This window comes from Panthera uncia, unplaced genomic scaffold (assembly GCF_023721935.1).
Source record: "Panthera uncia isolate 11264 unplaced genomic scaffold, Puncia_PCG_1.0 HiC_scaffold_1066, whole genome shotgun sequence".
NCBI lineage: Eukaryota > Metazoa > Chordata > Mammalia > Carnivora > Felidae > Panthera > Panthera uncia.
The window spans coordinates 1-18,364 of record NW_026057663.1 but is presented as its reverse complement, the minus strand read 5'-3'; the positions used below and the strand labels follow the sequence as shown (position 1 = coordinate 18,364).

Below are 18,364 nucleotides of genomic sequence, written 5' to 3'. Positions count from 1 at the left end.
CACCATCTGTCTAGACAACTCCTGCCCTCTGTCTAGACAACGACCCCCGCCTTCTATCTAGACAATGACCCCCACCTTCCATCTAGACAATGACCCCTGCCTTCTGTCTAGATAAAAAACCATGCACTCAGTCTAGACAAGGAACCCTGCCCTCTGTCTAGCCGTAACAATACCAAGAATGCGTTAAGAATACAGCCACAGGCCACGCAGAACCCCTGCCCTTGGGTGGTCCATGGGCACAGATGACACACGGGTGTGGGGAGGGTCACAGGAAAGGGAAGAACCGGGCCCTGGGAGAGCCGTCCCCAGCTAAGCCCCACAGGGGCACCCCCATCTCCGTTCTTGGTACTTCCCATGCCTGGAATGGTTCTAGCACACCACGGCCTGTTGGTCTTTTTTTAAATGTTTGTTGTTGTTGTTTGAGAGAGAGGGAAAGAGAGAGTGCACGCATGTGCACAAGCATGAAGGGCAGAGTGAGAGAGAGAGGGAGACAAAGAATCTCAAACAGGCTCTAAGCTGTCAGTGCAGAGCCCAAGGTGGGGCTCGAACCCACAAACTGTGAGATCATGACCTGAGCCAAAATCAGGAGTCGGATGCTTAAGTGACTGAGCCACCCGGGTGTCCCCAGCCTGTTGGTCTTAAGGGACACACTTCTCACGTTTTACAGGGCTCTGAAATCAGAATGTGTCACAGATCGCAGAGTGCTACAGTTAACTGTCACCATTTGTCTTGGTGAGAAAGTGACAGTGCCCCTATGGATCAGGGGCACCTTAGATGTGATGAAACACTCCAGTGTCTTCATGGTGAGTATGTGTGGAACCAGAGAGGGGACACTCAGGTGGCAGCTCACCCGCCAGCAGCAGGGACTGACGGACCACATGGTGGTGGCCCCACCCGGTGCTGTGCTCAAAAACGAAGGTGATTCATGAAAATGCAGATACTTAATTCAAAGAGGAAAACAAAACTTATAATTATGCACAGGTATCTAAAAGTATATTTATACACAGATTCACACACATTTGTATTTAAGATAGCTAAGTTAGGTTAAAAAAAAAAAGTTTCAGGGTGCCTGGGTGGCTCAGTCAGTTAAGTGTCTGACTCTTGGTTTTGGCTCAGGTCATGATCTTGTGGTTTGAGTTCAAGCCACGTGTTGGGTTCTGAGCTGACAGTGCAGAGCCTGCTTGGGATTCTCTCTCTCTTTCTCTCTCTCTCTCTGCCCCTCCCACACATACACACACAGTCTCTCTCTCAAAGTAAAATAAACTTAAATGAACAAAAAAACTACCCCAAACAAGTTTCGAGACTTGGATAACACGATCCCCTTTTCATAAAAGCAAGTGCGCGTATGTCACGCACACACAGACTCAGGCTGCCGGAGGGTACGTGCTCAGAACAGTCTGAACCATTGCACACCAAGGGGTCAGCACGGCGCGTCTCTGGGCGGTGGGACTGTGCCGGGAATCCCAGCAACGCGATCATTTTTCCAAGAGGCTGGAGGCTGTGTTACTTTGTAGGCGGAGGAACCAGTGGGATATTTGTTTGACGTGAGGCCGGGGGTGGGCGTGTGCTGGTCCCGCGCTGCAGGGCCAGGGCGAGCCCTTTCCAGATCCTGGACTGCAGGGCTCATCTTGGCCAGTAGGGGGTCTCAGGGCTTTGGGACACACGGCTCCCTGACTGCACGCGGGACATGCCTGACGAGGCGTTGAGCGCCAGGGACCGGAGGGGCCCGGGGCGTGTGCGGGGGACACCCCTGCCCCCGTGCGGAAGAGGGCCGCCAGCACTCACCGTGACGAAGAAGTACCAGGGCTGGGGCACGCCGAACTGCCCCGGGAACACGGCCTCCACGTACCAGGTCACCAGGCCATAGAGCACGGAGTCCAGCAGTAGCATGCCCAGCACTTGCCCAAAGGAGAAGTCATCGTCCACGTTGACGGGACTCAGGAGGTTTCGCCACTGGACACCCACGCCTGGAAGACACCGGGACGGGGGCCTGAAACGGCCCCTCGGCCCCAGCGGCACGTGCGCGCAGGTCCCCGCCAAGCCAGCGCGACTTCTCCCTTCCCGCTTTTACGGCACACCTGCGACTTTCCTCGAGGCTCTAGACAACAGCGAGCCACAAAATCGGAAAGTTACAGAACCAGCAAGAGCCTGTGGACTGACGAGGGAGGCTCAGGTTTGATTTACGACCTACGTGCACATCCGTCCACGTCCACGTCCGCACACACGCAGACACACGTGTACACATGCACGGTCTGGGGGAAGGCCAGCTCTGGAATAGCGGGCATTCAATCCGAGTCTTTTCAGAAACCGGGAGGACCTGACTCACACACAAACTCTCCTTAGCGGCGCTCGTAGGGTTTTGTCTTCTGTGGCTTTGCCGACAACAGCCCAAACGGTGCTTGGGGATTGGCCCCAGGGCCCCTCGCGGAAATGGCTATGCTCTGGCTTTGATCACTGTTCATTCTCAAGCAATTAGAAGTTTGCGTGTTTAAGTAAATTCAGCATCAGGGTGCCTGGGTGGCTCAGGTGGTTGAACGTCTGACTTCGGGCTCAGGTCATGATCCCACAGTCAGTGAGTTCGAGCCCCGCATCGGGCTCTGTGCTGACAGCTCAGAGCCTAGAGCCTGCTTCGGATTCTGTCTCCCTCTCTTTGCCATCTCCTCCCATCTCCTCTCGTGCTCTCTCTCTCTCAAAAATAAATAAACATTAAAAAAAAAAAACTCGAGCATAAGTAAATTCAGTGTAGAACATTGAGAACAAGAGTGGCTGTATAGTTATACTCTTCTTTGTTAATGGCTTTAAAACAAAGTGTCTGAACCCTGCAAGGCGCAGTGCATCTTATTTGTTTATTTTTAAGTGTTTGTTTACTTATTTTTGAGACACAGACAGAGTGTGAGTGGGGTAGGGGCAGACAGAATCCCAAGCAGACTCCACGCTGTCAGCACAGAGCCCAGGGCGGGGCTGGAACTCATGAGTCGTAAGATCATGACCTGAGCTGAAATCAAGAATCAGACACGGGGTGCCTGGGTGGCTCAGTCAGTTGAGTGTCCGACTTCGGCTCATGTCATATCTTGCACTCTGTGAGTTCGAGCCCTGCGTCGGGCTGATAGCTCGGAGCCTGGAGCCTGCTTCAAATTCTGTGTCTCCCTCTCTCTCCCCCTCCCCTCCCCTCAAAAATAAACAAACATTGAAAGAAAAAAAAGAGTCGGATGCTTAACCGACTGAGCCACCCAGGTGCCCCATAAATGTAGACTTTTTTTTTTATTAAAATTTTTTCTTTACATTTTTTTAAAAATTTATTTTTGAGAGATAGAGAGAGACAGCACAAGTGGGGGAGGGGCAGAGAGACAGAGGGAGACACAGAATCCGAAGCAGGCTCCGGGCTCTGAGCCGTCAGCACAGAGCCCGATGCGGGGCTCGAACTCACTGACTGCGAGATCATGACCTGAGCCGAAGTCGGACGTTCAACCGACTGAGCTACCCAAGCGCCCCCATAAATTTAGACTTTTAAAATGCACTGTCAGGGGCGCCTGGGTGGCTCAGTCGGTTAAGCGTCCGACTTCGGCTCAGGTCATGATCTCGCGGTCCGTGAGTTCGAGCCCCGCATCGGGCTCTGTGCTGACGGCTCAGAGCCCGGAGCCCGTTTCGGATTCTGTGTCTCCCTCTCTCTCTGACCCTCCCCCGTTCATGCTCTGTCTCTCTCTGTCTCAAAAATAAATAAACGTTAAAAAAAAAAATTAAAAAATAAATAAATAAAATGCACTGTCAGAGGCACCTGGGTGGCCCAGTCGGTTAACTGTCTGACTCTTGATTTCAGTTCAGGTCATGATCTCACAGTCTGTGAGACTGAGCCCTGCATCAGGCCCTGAGCTGACAGTGCAGTCTGCTTGGTTCTCTCTCTCTCTCTCTCTCTCTCTCTCTCTCTCTGTCTCTCTCCCTCTCTACCCCTCCCCCGTGCTTGCCTATTCTCTCTCTCAAAAATAAATAAACAAGTGTACATTTATCACATACTACTAAACGCAGAAACACAGATTTTTAGAATGAGTATTTTCAGAATGATGGAAACAGCACAAGTGGGGGAGGGGCAGAGAGAAACGGAGACACAGAATCTGAGGCAGGCTCCAGCTTCTGAGCTGTCAGCACAGACAGCTCCAGCTCATGGATGGCGAGATCACGACCCGAGCTGAAGCCACACGCTTAACCAACTGAGCCACCCAGGTGCTCCAGAAACACAGCTATTTAAAAGCCAAAGCGTCAGGGGCACCTGGGTGGCTCAAGTGACGGAGCATCTGAGTTTTGCTTGTTCATGATCTCATGGTTCCTGAGTTCAAGCCTCACAGGGGGCTAAATGCTGCCAGCGTGGAGCCTGCTTCGGATCCTGTCTCCCTCTCTCTCTCTCAAAAATAAACGTTAAAAATAAATAAATAAAAGCCAAAGTGTCAGAAGACCCTGCCAAGGAAGAAAACATTTCTAAAGACAAGGCCACGTGGAGGTGCCATGGGGTCTCTCCTCCCACAGACCCCCGCCAGGAAGCCACAAGAGCCAGGACTGCGGGAAGTGAGACCAGGCAGCCTGAGACAGAGACCCGGGGTGCACAGGGCCGGCACCGCAGGGGCACAGGTCAGTCCCAGGACGGGAGACTGCACTTCACCCCCTGAGAGAGGAGGCCAGAGCAGCGGCACGCGCTCGGGGACGGACGCCGGCACAGGGCGGCCACGCAGAAGCTCGTGGTCCCCCTCCCGCCTCCTCTCAGCACAGGGGCAGGGACAGCTCCCTCCAAGGTCCTGAGCGCCTGGGGAGCCCTGGGGAGCCCTGGTGGCACGCCCCAGCGGGTGGCTTTCAGGGTTCAACCAGACCCTCTCCACCCTTTCCGGAAACCTGAGCGGAAGGCAGCCCAGGTGCCAAAGTCAGCACAGTGATGCGCTTTGTTCAACCCGTGACGTTTACAAGATCAGGAAACTTCACAACACTCGGGACAACAGCTCTGGCCTGTGACTTGATTCACTCTCAGGTGTCCGTGCCCTCATCCCCCCTTACTGCGTAGGGAGGGGCTGGTTCTGGTTCTGCCACTTGACCGACAGCAGGGGGTTGTCTCCCCCCCCCCCCCCCCTCCCCCTTGGCCTTTGGGGCGGGGGCGGGGGGCGACGCCCCCCCCGGGGGCCCCCCCCCCCCCCCCCCCCACCGGCAGGACCTTGAGGCCGCACTGCCCCCCACGAGTGGTGGCCACGCAGCGCAGGACACGTTAACGCTCTGTCTTCTGGGCTTCAGGGCTCCTGCCCCGCCTCCCGCCTGCTGGGACGTGAGGCTCCCCGTGACTGAGCACCTTCTGTCCCACCCCCGGCTCGCTGGGGTGCCCTGCTCGGAGCCGGAGCCACCCCTGGTCAGGCTCTCTTAGTAACTCAGTCGGCGAGGGCAGCTCGCCAGAAGGAAAATACTCACCTTTCGCTTCAAATTTCCCCATGAGCTGGGCCCCCATCGCCATGGCGACATTGGACAGGAGGCAGGACAGGAGCTTCTGGCTGAGGGTCATCCAGTTGTATCGGGGGGCAACGAAGAAGTAGGGGGTGTACGTGAAGAAGTACAGGAAGCCCCCTATGGCTGCTGCCATGTTGGCTATGGATGGAGAGAAGACAGGTGTGCCGAACACGGGCTGCAGCGCAGGACTGAGGACCCCAGGCGCCACCCACGGCCTCTCCTCTCGTCCGGGCACGGGTGCCGTGGGGAACGTGACCCCCAGGCCGACTTCCCCAGCCCTCTGCTGCAGACGGCACCTTGACCGTGCACACCGGACCCCCCAGCCCCCCGGCGCGACCCCGCTTCCCACCAGGCATCCCACTCACCAGGGAGCCTGGCACACGCCAAACAGACAAGCCTCTCCTCTCCCCTCCCCTCCCCTCCAGGAGTAGCCAAATCAAGAGCCAGAGGCCCCGCTGACTGAGCCTAGAGACTTTTAAGAATATTGAACCCACTCTAAGCTAACAGTATTTTTACAACAATCGACTAGATTTCCCACAATTTAGTGAGAAAGGTTATGCTTTTGCGAACCTCTGTAATGTCTGATTTAAGAGGTTAGAGCTGGATTCTCGCATCTGCTCCCCGTTCACCCAGATAAGTAGTTGGAAAAAGAGGAGGAATTTTAACAGCCTTCTCGATATTTCTGGACATTCTTCTCCGAGACAGCGCTACTCAGGCGGTCGTTTCTCAAAGGCCACGTGCCACGTGGACTCAAACTGACCAAAGAACTTTTCGTGCTCTGTTATGTGAAAATCTACCTGTCTGTCCTGCACTCTGAAGGGGCTGTGACTCGTGCGTGATTTTGTAATGTGATACGTGGGTCGTGAGGAAAATATTGCTTGTTGAGCTACGTGGATCTTTTAAATGTAAATAGATACATTTTATTATGTGACATACAGAAAAAAATCTTACCGGTAACATGGACACCAACCTCCTAAGAGATCAAGCGCGTCGTCACGCGCACGGTGTTAGATTCAAGTATGTAAAATCCTATTTTGGCTTGAAAGCTTGAATTTTACAATTGACATCAGGGGCGCCTGGGTAGTTCAGTCGGTTAAGCTTCCAACTTGGGATCAGGTCATGATCTCCCCGTTCCTGGGTTCGAGCCCCTTGTCTGTGCTGACAGCTTGGAACCTGGAGCCCGCTTCAGAGTCTGTGTGTCCCTCTCTCTCTGCCCCTCCCCCGCTTGTGTTGTGGTCTGTCTCTCTCTCAAAAATAAATATTAAAAAGAATTTTAAAAATTCAATGGACGTCAGATACTGTCAGTTATTTTCCTTAAAAGCCAGCTGCCATTTGAGAAAGTGCCAAATATCCAAGGGGAGTAATCATAGTCTGATGGTCATTCTTCCCAGCAAACACAGTGTCCCTTGAAAACAGTGGCTAGTTTAGCCGACAGCTCAAACAGGTGCACACAAGCTTTCCCTCCAGACACCCTCCCCACACCCACCAGCATGGCTTCTACCAAAACACCCCCAGGGCACCCGAGCGGCTCAGTCGGTTGAGCATCTGACTTTTGATTTGGGTTCAGGTCATGATTCCGGGGTCTTGGGATCGAGCCCCACATGGGGCTCCATGCTCAGTGTGGAGATTCTGTCTCTGCCCCTCCCCTGACCTCTCTCAAAATAAATAAATAAACTTTTAAAAAAACCACCCCCCGAATCAGAAAATGACGAGTGCTGGCGAGGTGCGGGGAAAGCGTGTGCCACGGGCGGGAAGGGAGAGCGGCGCGGTCGCTGTGGAAAAGTCTGGCAGTTCTCCAAACAACTAAACAGAGAGTCAGCGGAGGACCCGCAACTCCCGCTTCTGGGTCCACGGCCCCAAGGGCTGGAGGCGGGTCTCGGAGAGGTGCCTGCACACGCATGGTCACGGCTGCACGATTGACAAGCGCTGGACCATGGAAGCACCCGCGTGTGCGGTGACGGGTGGATGAGCCAAGTGGCCCATCCACACGACAGAACGTCACTCAGCCTTACAGGGGAAGGGAATCCCGAACCCGCTGTGACGTGGATGAACCCCAGGGTGGTTCGTGCAGTGAGAGAATCAGGCACAAAACGAGAAGTAGGTGTGATCCCGCTCACGCGAGTTCCCGCCACCGCAGAGACGGAAGGTGGATGGTGGGCGCCAGGGCCGGGGAGGGACGGAGAGTCGGTGTACGGGGGACAGAGCTTCAGTCTGGGGAGACGGAAAAACTCCGGGGTGGGTGGTGGGGACGGTTACGACACAGCGTGGAGCCCACTCGACTGTGCGTGCAAAAATGGTTGTGGTGGTAAACTGCCCGTTACGTGCATGTTGCCCCGACAGGAAAGGAAAAAAAGAGACGAGGACAACGCGAGAGGCAGGGACGGTGATCACGGAACCCAAAACCGGGTCAACGTGTGAGCGGGATTTTGTGGAGCTGAAAAAAAGACACCAGTCCTCAGACCAAAGCGCAGGTAAAGGAAGAGACACCACCCGGGACTGCCGGGCGACGTGCGCGGCCGCGGGAACACGCCCGGCGCGGACAGCTTTCCACGGCTATTGGACACGACTCGGGCGGGAGAGCAAGGTTAGGACACGCTGGCGGCCAGAGAAGAAAGGGCTGGAATCAGGCGCGTGCCCGACGTCCCGAGGACAGGGTCTGAATGAAGGCACAGAGCGCAACCCCCCCCCCCCCCCAGCCGTGGCTGCTCTGACTCCGGGGGGAGGGTGGGGGGGGACACGGCAGGGTTTCGCTGGGGCCCCTGCGGGCCCAGGGCAGGACGGCTCACCTCTGCTGAAGAAGGCGCTGACCATGAAGCTGAAGGAGACGGAGGCGGCGGCAAAGCACAGCAGGAAAACCAGCACCAGCGAGGGGTCGCTGTGAGCGAGCACCGCCACGCCCTTCCTTACCTGCGTGGCGGGCGTCCACGGTCACCCGGGCAGGCCGCGGTGGGGAAGGTGGGGACAAAACCAGGAAGACCTTAAATGTTCCCGGCCTCCAACGAGAGTGGACAGGGTGGGAGAAGGGCCGCGCGCGCCGTCCTTCCCCCCTCACCCCCCCACCCCGGAGGCCAAGCCGAGGCCGGGGTCGCCTGGGGTGCCGCGGCGGCCTCTCCCGTCCGCCCGACCGCCAGGCTCCTGGCGAGGCCACACTCACCTTGATGCAGAAGAGCAGGGTCACGAAGGACACGGCCACGAAAAGGAAGAGGAAGAAGAGGAGGAACCAGGCGCTCCAGTGCAGCCAGCTGCTGAGCCCCATCATGCGCATGTACTCCTGTGGAGAGGGCCGCACTGACACCCCCGCACCCTGGCCTGCGGCCCGTGCCTCCGGGCGCATGCGCGTGCCACGCCGGGCCACCGGGGGACTCTCGCGGGTCCCGTTGTGCCGGCATCCCTGCCCTCCTCCTCCCTCTCCCCACGCGTGTGGGCACCAGCGTTGGTTCGTGAGCCATTTCACGTCTGCCGCCAACCGCGTCATCGCCTCACTTCGCTGCTGCTATTTCCGGTGCCCCAGCAGACGGCACCCCCGAACCCTCTCCCGGCCGCCTGCCCGCGCGGCTTACAGGCCCCAGCGATCGCAGATGTGGAGTCACTGAGAATACGCTAAATATCAATTCACCGGCCCTGCAGACACCGCCAGAGGAAGGACTTCACACGGCGTCTGGGTCACTTTGGGCGCGTCCCTGGGATGAGTTTACAGGTGACGCTAGCACATAACTGTACCCGACTAAGGCAGGGACGTTCTTTGCGGCGACGCTTTCCTTAAGCCCCATCCCAGTGAGCCTGGCGGTCCACACCCACAGCTGTCCCCGATCTGTGCAGAGTGAACGGGCCCTCCGTGGAGGCTGTTTCTCTCTAGAGTGGCTCTGCGCAGCAGAAACGGGATGTGTGTGTATATAATTTAGAGTTTTAGTGGGTGCCTGGGGGGCTAGGTCAGTTAAGCGTCTGACTCTTGATTTCTGTCAGGTCTTGGTCTCGAGGCTCGTGAGTTCGAGCCCTGCATCAGGCTCTGCACTGTCAGCATGGAGCCTGCCTGGGATTCTGTCTGTCTGTCTGTCTGTCTCTCTCTCAAAAATAAACTTAAAAAAAACCAACAACAACTTAGAATTTTATAGTAGCCACAGCCAAAAAGTGAAGAGAAAGCAGTGCAATCAGTTTCAAAGCCGTGTCTTACTGACCCAGCACATCCAAACCGTGGTCTTTCCAACGTTTCAGACCTTAGCACGCCATATGCAAAATGCGGTGCTCTGTCGGGTGTGAAAGATCTGGATGTACTGGGCTTGATTTCACAGAAACCCGGGGGTCACCGGCACCACGGTGGGCGTTCGGCCCACGCCCCGCCTGGATGGCGCGGGGCCGCGTGGGGCAGGGTACCTTCAGCCTCCTCTCCTTCTCCTGCACGACGGCCCGGATGACGGTGAGGGAGCTGTAGGTGAGACTCAGCACAAGCAGCAGGGGGAGCTGATATTGCATGGCGACGAGGAACGGGTCCGAGATGAAAGGCGGGTAAGGGAACCTCTTGGCGATGACGGTGAGCTTCTCAAACAGCTGGTGCGTGGAGGCGTTTGCGTGGTACTGCATGATGGCCCGGTCCACCGCGTGCTGCACGGCCAGGAAGCCTTCTCGGATGTACCCTGGGTGCGGAGCACAGCACGTCCCGCACATGGGTGGGCTCGCGTCAGAAGGGCCGCATCGCGGGCGCGGCTCACGGAGCCGCGTGCCCTGAGCTGTGCCGGGGTCTCCCTGGTGAACGCGGCCCCGGAGCGACACCACCTCACGCTCCTACGGTGTCCCCGGTCTTCTAGCTTGTAGGAGCCGCCCTCAGCTCCAGCCCGTGGCCCCTGACCCACCCCCAGCGCCAGCCGGGCGGCATCTCTCTGACCCTCCCGCCTGCCTCCCGCGCCCACTTCGAAGGACCCCGTGACTGCATCAGGTCCACCCAGACAATCCGGCGTAACCAGCTGCTGTCGTGAGGCCCGCTGACTGGCAGCTTCCATTCCATCCCCCCACCCTCCAAGCTAGCACCACAAAGGCAGGCGGAGTCACAGCCCGAAGGCCTTAGGGCGTTGTGGCTCTCCGTGCTGGCCCTTTCCGGCCCCCTCCGCGTGGGCGGTCATAAATTCTTCCAGTGAAGGGCCTGGGAAGAGCGGCAGGCTCGGGACAGGGAGCTCCAGTCCCGAGCCGGGCCCGGCAGAACGGCACCTAAAGAAGAGGTGGGCACACCCACAGGGGAGCACGAGGCAGCCCGAGTCCCCGAGGACAGAGAGGGGCACCCTCATTCAAAAAGTAGAGTGACGTTTACAACACGACCCAGCGTCCTGGAACACGGAAATGCCAGCAGCCTGCAGCCAGCCCCTAAGGCAAAGCGGAGAAAAGAGCCCAGCACGGCGGGTACCGCGTCGCCCTTGGGTTTGAGACTTCGGGGGCTGCGGCAGCAGTTACCGACACCCGCCGTGGTGCTGGATGGGGGTTCGGCTCTTCACAACCCACCTGCAGAGCGGCCGGCCGTGTCTCCGTTGGACACGTGGAGCCACTGAGGCGGGGGAGGGACAGGGCCCCGGGACACTGGTCTTCTCACATCACACTGCTGCTCGTGAGGCCTGTCCTGTCACCTCGTCTTTGTCACCACAACTTCTGGGGCTGCTCAGCGCTCCGAGGAATGGAGGCGCCACCCTGTCCCCCATCGTCTCCCGCCGCCCGCAGGTCTGTGACCGTGGCGAACACCTTTGCACGTGTGCACCCTTCCTCCTTTCTGACTATTCCAGAGGCTGAATTCCCATCAGGGGCTCGGCGGGTCTGAGGTGTGGACACGGGGCCGGGGCGGAGCCCAGGCCGGGGACGCTGAGGGCGTGCTGGGTGCCAGGCCCGCGTCCCTTCCACACCTCAGGGGTCTTTGTGTCCTTGTAACTGGTGTGGACTAATGAGTCCTTAACATAAAAATATGTGGACCCCTGTCATTTGCTGAAATGTTTTCCCCAGGCTCCTACTTGCTTTTAACACTGGTGTTGTATGTATGTACCAGCACAAAAGCAGACACACATATCGATGGAACAGAATAGAGAACCCAGAAATGGACCCACAAATGTATGGCCAACTCATCTTCGACAAAGCAGGAAAGAATATCCAATGGAAAAGACAGTCTCTTCAGCACGTGGGGATGGGAAAACTGGACAGCGACAGGCAGAAGAATGAACCCGGACCACTTTCTTACAGCAGACGCAAAACTAAACTCTAAATGGATGAAAGACCTAAGTGAAGCCATCAGAATCCTCGAGGAGAATGCAAGCAGCAACCTCTGTGGCCTCAGAGGGAGCAACTTCTTATTATACATGTCTCTAAGGCAAAGCAAAAATGGACGCTTGGGACTTGCTCAAGTTAAAAAGCTTCTGCATAATGAAGGAAACAACAAAACTAAAAGGCAACTGATGGAATAAGAGAAGACATCTGTAAATGACATATCAGATAAAGGGCTGGTATCCAAAATCTATAAATAACATATCAAACTCAACACCCAACAAAACCAATAATCCAGTGAAGGAATGGGTAAAGGACACGAACAGACATTTCTCAAAAAAAAAAAAAAAAAAAAAAAAAACTCAACATCACTCATCATCAGGGAAATACAAATCAAAACCACAATGAGATACCACCTTACACCTGTCAGAATGGCTCACGTTAACAACTCAGGGGACAACAGATGTTGGCCAGGATGCGGAGAAAGGGGAACCCCCTTGCACTGCTGGTGGGAAGGCAAACTGGTGCAGCTGCTCTGGAAAACAGTGTGGAGGTTCCTCAAAAATTAAAACCAGAATTACCCTATGACCCAGCAATGGCACTACTAGGCATTTATCCAAGGGATACAGGTGTGCTGTTTCGAAGGGACACATGCACCCCAATGTTTATAGCAGCGCTATCGACAAGAGCCAAAGTATGGAAAGAGCCCAAATGTCTATGGACTGACAAACGGATAAAAGAGATGTTGTGTGTGATACACATATATACACGCTAGAATATTACTCAGCTATGAAAAAGAAGGAAAACTTGCCATCTGCGATGACGTGGATGGAGCCAGAGGGTATTATGCGAAACAAAATAAGTCAGAGAGAGACAAATACAATTTCACTCATACGTGGCATTTAAAAAACTAGATGGGGCGTCTGGGTGGCTCAGTCGGTTAAGCCTCCGACTTCAGCTCAGGTCATGATCTCGCAGTTCGTGAGTTCGAGCCCCGCGATGGGCTCTGGGCTGACAGCTTAGAGCCTGGAGCCTGCTTCGAATTCTGTGTCTCCCTCTCTCTCTGTTCCTCCCCCTCTCATGCTCTGTCTCTCTTTCTCCTTCAAAAATAAATAAAAACATTAAAAAAATTTTAAAAAGAAAATAAAAAACTAAACAGATGAACATAGGGGAAGAGAAGGAAAAATAAAATAAGATAAAAACAGAGAGGGAGCCAAAGCATATGAGACTCTTAAATACAGAAAACGAACTGGGGTTGCTGGAGGGAAGTGGGGGGGGGAGGGGCTAAATGGGTGATGGGCACTGAAGACGGCACTTGCTGGGATGGGCACTGGGTGTCGTATGTAAGAGATGAATCACTGGGTTCTACTCCTGAAATCAACACTACACTACATGTTAACTAACTTGAAGCTAAATAAAATCTCGGAAGAGAAAAAAACACAAAACAGAGTAATTGGTGTTACGTCTTTTCCTTTTTTGTCAAATTTCACGTTTGTACCTGGTGCAGTTTGCTGGTCTTTCTCCTGTTGCTTCCAACCTCAGGAAAGTGTCCCCACAAATAGAACAGTCCTGGCCCAGGCAGTGGGTGTGGCTACCCCCTGGTGCATCGTTTAGAGACATTCCTGGGTCTTTCCACCAAAGTCCCGAACACGCTCTGCCTCCTACAGGCCGTGGGATCCTGTGTTCTCTGCAACACCCTGGCTGCCTCCTGGAACCCACGGATGGGTCCCAGCTACTCCTCGCTTAGCCCTGGCTCCACTCCATTCTAGAACACAACCGTGCTTGCGAGGAGACCAACAGGTCGACTGCCCACCAAGCTCACACGGGACAGACCAACACACGCAAAGACAGGGTACAACTGGCCAAGATCCAGTTTCTGCAAGCGCCCCACGGATGCAATTTAACCCTGGACAATTACTCAAGGACCACACGGCTTCCAAAGCCCATTAGCCTGGACACAGTGGAAGCCAGGGAGAGAAGGGAGGTGTGAAACCAAGCCCACAGATCGGATGCAAACTGACCGAAACGCAGAGGTTTCCTTCGAGAGCATGTGCCCCCTGGGAACCAGAGAGACGGCCTTTGCCATCCTGAGTATTTTAACCTTTCAGAACCCAGTTTTCCTAGAAGTTTCCCTCCTTCTACGCAGAAGAAGATCAAACGCTCCTTTAGGAGTATTTCTGCAAAGAAAGGCAAGGTGGGACCCCCGCGATCACCAGGCAGTGGCCCAGTGAGGGATCCAGCCGCTGCCCGAGGTTCTCACCAGGTTCTCCGCCATCGGGGGACGCGGGTTCCCTTGGTCCTGGGTTTGGGAACAGTGGGAAAAGGGAAGTGGTGTGCCATCCTTCGGTCTCTTTCAGGAAAAAGGAGCCTGTTCGGGTCCACATGTAATTTCTTCGTGTGTAACTGAACCGTAAGTGGTATCTCACCTGTGGGACCAAAGATAAAGCCACTTGCTCTGATTGACAGGCAAAGAGGCACACATCCGCGTCAAACCAGAGACCCATCAGGGGGCTCGGTGCCGTGAAGTCACCACCTCTCCTGCCCCTCACCAATGACACAGGGTCCTGGAGCGTCAGAGCGAGTGGTCCTGCCCAGGGCGGCGACAGGGGCCCCGCAGCCGAGCCCCCACAGTGTTCTCGCCGTCTCGCTATCTACCTACAGGAACTCTGCACCTGAGGTGTCCCTGATAATCGGCGGAGGGCCGCAGAAATAATGCTCGGGGAACTGGACAGTCTTAATTAACCGGGTCTTAATGCCATCAGACGGGCAAAGGACTTCCTTTTGTTTGTTTAAATAGATAGCTGAAATTCTAATGCCGGGGTGGGCAGGTCCCAGGTGTCTGCTCCTTTCCCACCTGCCCCATCTGTGCACAGAGGCCTGGAGACGTGGGGGGATGAGAATCTGCAGTGCACTGCCTCCTTCAGGCTTCCTCCACCATGCAGCCTGCCAGGCTAGCACGGCACCGGGCGCCCTCCGAGGGGCCCGTGACAGTGACGCTGGCCCCGCAGCAAGGCCAGGTATCACCTCCCAGGCTGGCAGAGCCCCTTTGCAGGCCAGGCTTGTTTTGGGGGAGGGAGAGCGGGGCTTTGTGGGGCGGGGTCCTCACCGCCAGCGGCAGGGGCTCCCTGCTGTGGTTGAAGGTGTGCTCGAACACTATGGCGGCCAGCACGTTGGAGGAGCGGTTGTCGTACCTGACGTAGTCCTCAAAGTCCTTCTCCGAGCGGAAGCCCCGAGCTGTGGGAAAGCCATGAGCTGCCCGAGCGCCCGTCCCACTCCGCACTCTGGCTGCTCCGGGTCACGTTCAGATCAAACACTGCACAGGTACAGGTTTCCTTTGGGCTTTGTCCGCCTGTCCTCAGGGGTCAGGGAGGCTTTCGTTTTGGGCAGAGACACCGGCGGCCGAGGGCACTGGTGCCCCTCCCCTGGCCTCCCCCCCACCCCATCTCGGAGACTGACCCCGAGCGGGGAGGCTGCGTGTGGGATCGGGAAGATGTGAGTGGATGCTAACGTAATGCGTCACACGGTTTCTCCGTCACCAGACCCTGCTCCACACGAAGGGCTTCCCGGTCATCACCCAGGAAGGGCCAAGGACCTCCCCCCGAGGTTCCATTGCCTAAATCGAGAGGCGGGAAAGGGATCACGCTTTTCACACTGGAAGCAGAGAGAGGGAAGGCGACAGGCACGCGTACTGGGAGTGTCCCTCGGCAGGCTTCCTGATGCCTTCTGCTAGCGCTGTCCTCCCAGAACCACAACCCAGAAAAGGCCCCAGCACCGCACACTCACGGCACACCTTGCCCCTGTAACGCAAGAGGCTTCCCGGGGCGTGGACGGCTGTTCCCACCACGAGTAATCGGGAGCGGTTCCAGAGCCCGTGCTGCTGCAGCGGGCGCACACGGGGCTCCACTCTGCCCTCGCAAGTCTGGTCCCCACTCTACGACGAGTGACCCGCCAACGAGGGGCGATGCTGGTCTGGCCGCCGGCCGGGGCCGCTCGCCCGGGCCCGAGCCCCACGGCCAGATGCGACGGGATCCAGGGGACACCTCACCTCTCATGTTGATGACCAACGTCCTCCGCGCCGTCTCTGTGATGGTCTTCACGGCGTCGCTGTGGGACGGGATGTAGGCCAGTTCCCAGGCGTCGCCGGGAGGGGGGAAGCTGAAGAACAGGGGCAGCTCCCGGATGGACTGGCCAGCGTAGATGGTGGCGTTGGGCACGTTTTCCGACTGGATCTTCAAGCGGAGCCAGATCAGGATCCCAGAGAACAGCAGGGGCAGGAAGAGCTCCAGGACGGTGACCAGCACTCTGCGCTTCTGGAAGAGGAAGGGAGGGCGCGGCAGTGGGGGTCACGGCGGCCTCCCCGGGCCGCCCCTCCCGGGGCCCGGCGCCCGGAGCGCCCCGCACACCCACCTGCACCGTGTAGTTCTTCCAGAGCAGGAGTGCCAGCTGCCTGAGCGCCGCCATGTCCGCGCCCACCGGAAGGCCGGGTGCACCTGGGGGCCGGGAGACTCCCTCAGACGGGGCCCTCCTGCCGCGTCCCCCCTTCCCGGCCGCTGCGCGGTCGCCAGCGCTGCTCCGGCCGCTCCCAGAGAAGGCGCACTCCAGGGCGGTGACCGTCTCCTCCCGAGACGCACCCTCAGAGACCGGCTCTATGTGCCACGCGCTGCTGGCGCGGAGTGACCACCACCCAGGTGTCCTCTGTGTCCTCTGTGCTGCCTCTCCGCTCATCCCCCCTCCCCCAGCTTCCCTGGCCACGCTCACAGAACCAGCGAGAGCAGAGAGCGGCGCGGTGGGGAAGACAGGCCGGGGAGGGGGCCTCGCCCTGCTGACCGGGAGCGGACACGGTAGGCGGACAGGTGGGCAGAACAATGGCACGGCGCCAGCTCTCCCGCCTTGAACGCTCGGGACCAGTTTTTCCTGCTTTAACCGTGAACGCTGCTATGTGGCCTCCCCGTGACAGAAAGAAGATCTCCAAAGAAAACCCGCCCCGTGGCACAGTGGGATATCGTATCTAACACCGGTGCGCAGAGCCGGGCAGAACCGAGAGCGGGGGCGGGGGGGGGCGTTGTAAAGGCCTCCCTCCATCTGGGGAAGTGCATTTCCCTAGGCCTCTGGGGTCTAGTGTGAGCAGAGACACGGGGCCCAGGTGAGACGCTCACCTGCTACAGAGGGAGGTGGTGTCAGTTAGCTCAGGAAGACCCCACAACGCCCAGGACACGGCAGTACCGCCTTCCGGAAGCTGCTGGCATGAAGGCTGGGGGCGGACCAGGCTGCTCAGACCCAGGGTGGGCACGTGGGCGGTGGAGGTGGGGACACCCCAGAGCACTCCTGGTTCCCGTCCGCACGGCCAGGTCGCGGGGGGACCTCTGAGGGGCCCTTCGTGGCTCACAGTCCTTCAGGTGAGGAGACGCCTGTGTGACACACGCGGAAAGTTCTGAGTTCAACGAAGTGGCTCCGCACATGGGCGGAAACAACCCCACACAACCAGGGGCAGTTAAGAGGCGCGAACGCTCGGACAAATGGCTAGGGAACCGTTCCTCCGTGAGCGCACCGCACGCTAACACCACCACCCGGAGAAGCCGCCGGGAGACCCTGCAGGCGGAGTGAGAACTCGTGGGTTTTCTTAAAAAGGCCAACTTTGGGGCGCCTGGGTGGCTCAGTCGGTTGAGCGGCCGACTTCGGCTCGGGTCATGATCTCGTGGTCCGTGAGTTCGAGCCCTGGGTCGGGCTCTGTGCTGACAGCTCAGAGCCTGGAGCCTGTTTCGGATTCTGTGTCTCCCTCTCTCTCTGACCCTCCCCCGTTCATGCTCTGTCTCTCTCTGTCTCAAAAATAAATAAACGTTAAAAAAAAAAAAAAAAAGAAAAAGGCCAACTTTACATTTGGCCTCAGTCGGTCAGAGTCATTTCCAGGAAAGCTCTTTTTAAAATGAAACTCTTGCTTTTTTTAGTTAAGAAGTGGCGGTGCAGATCCGTCTAACAGTGCTCAAAATTGATGCGTTCGAGAGTAGTCAACAAATACCGGTAGAGAGCGCAACTCAGAGAAGTTACTTACAAATTAACCTAAGATACACTTTTAATTAACTGCATGGTTAAAACGTGAAGGCATGAAAGCTGAAATAGTATGGAGTGCTATGAAGTAGTGACTTAATAAATTATCCAAATTCTTTCAAAATTAACAAGGTGGAAAAACTGTCATAAAATCAGTTGTGGACAGTTAATAAAAGAGCAGTGGTTTCGTGAGACCCGTGAGGGCCTGTGGTTTATAAAAGGTTTCCAGAAGCGGGTTAGGCTAAGACGGGAAAGCACTTCCTCAAGCGGGGCCCGTCATCCCCAGGACAGGCGGACGGGCACCCGGCCGGGTTGATCTTTCTTCCTCTACCAAGATGGAAATACAAAAAGGTCACGGTTCAAGGAAGTCTTCTGGTCAGAGAAGTAGAGGACTTCCTTTGCTGGGAAAGTCTGGCCAAGAAAGGACACATCCCCGTGCTTAATCCTGCCTCTCCCGGCTGAGGGCTGGGGAGGGCACAAGGTTAGACCGAGCGTGTTCCCGCAGTCCCTATGAGGCGACAGCAGCACCCGCGAACTGACCTGGGTCCTGGCAGAGGCTCCCGGCTGCGGTCTCCCTCCAGGGCTACGGCACGACTGGCTGGGAGGACGCAGC

General features: G+C 56.7%; 1 protein-coding gene across 1 annotated transcript; it reads right to left on the bottom strand.

Annotated features, from left to right (window-relative positions):
* Window positions 1-1,157: 1,157 nt before the first annotated feature.
* LOC125916742 (phospholipid-transporting ATPase ABCA3-like) lies at window positions 1,158-17,134 on the bottom strand. Its single transcript, XM_049623045.1, has 10 exons — window positions 16,863-17,134; window positions 16,114-16,196; window positions 15,752-16,016; window positions 14,813-14,940; window positions 13,967-14,132; window positions 9,847-10,106; window positions 8,630-8,746; window positions 8,262-8,382; window positions 5,440-5,613; window positions 1,158-1,967 (listed from the first exon to the last, which is right to left on the bottom strand). Exons 2-10 carry the CDS (start codon window positions 16,165-16,167, stop codon window positions 1,624-1,626), a joined length of 1,629 nt encoding a protein of 542 aa, XP_049479002.1. The 5' UTR covers window positions 16,168-16,196; window positions 16,863-17,134; the 3' UTR covers window positions 1,158-1,623.
* Window positions 17,135-18,364: the final 1,230 nt, after the last annotated feature.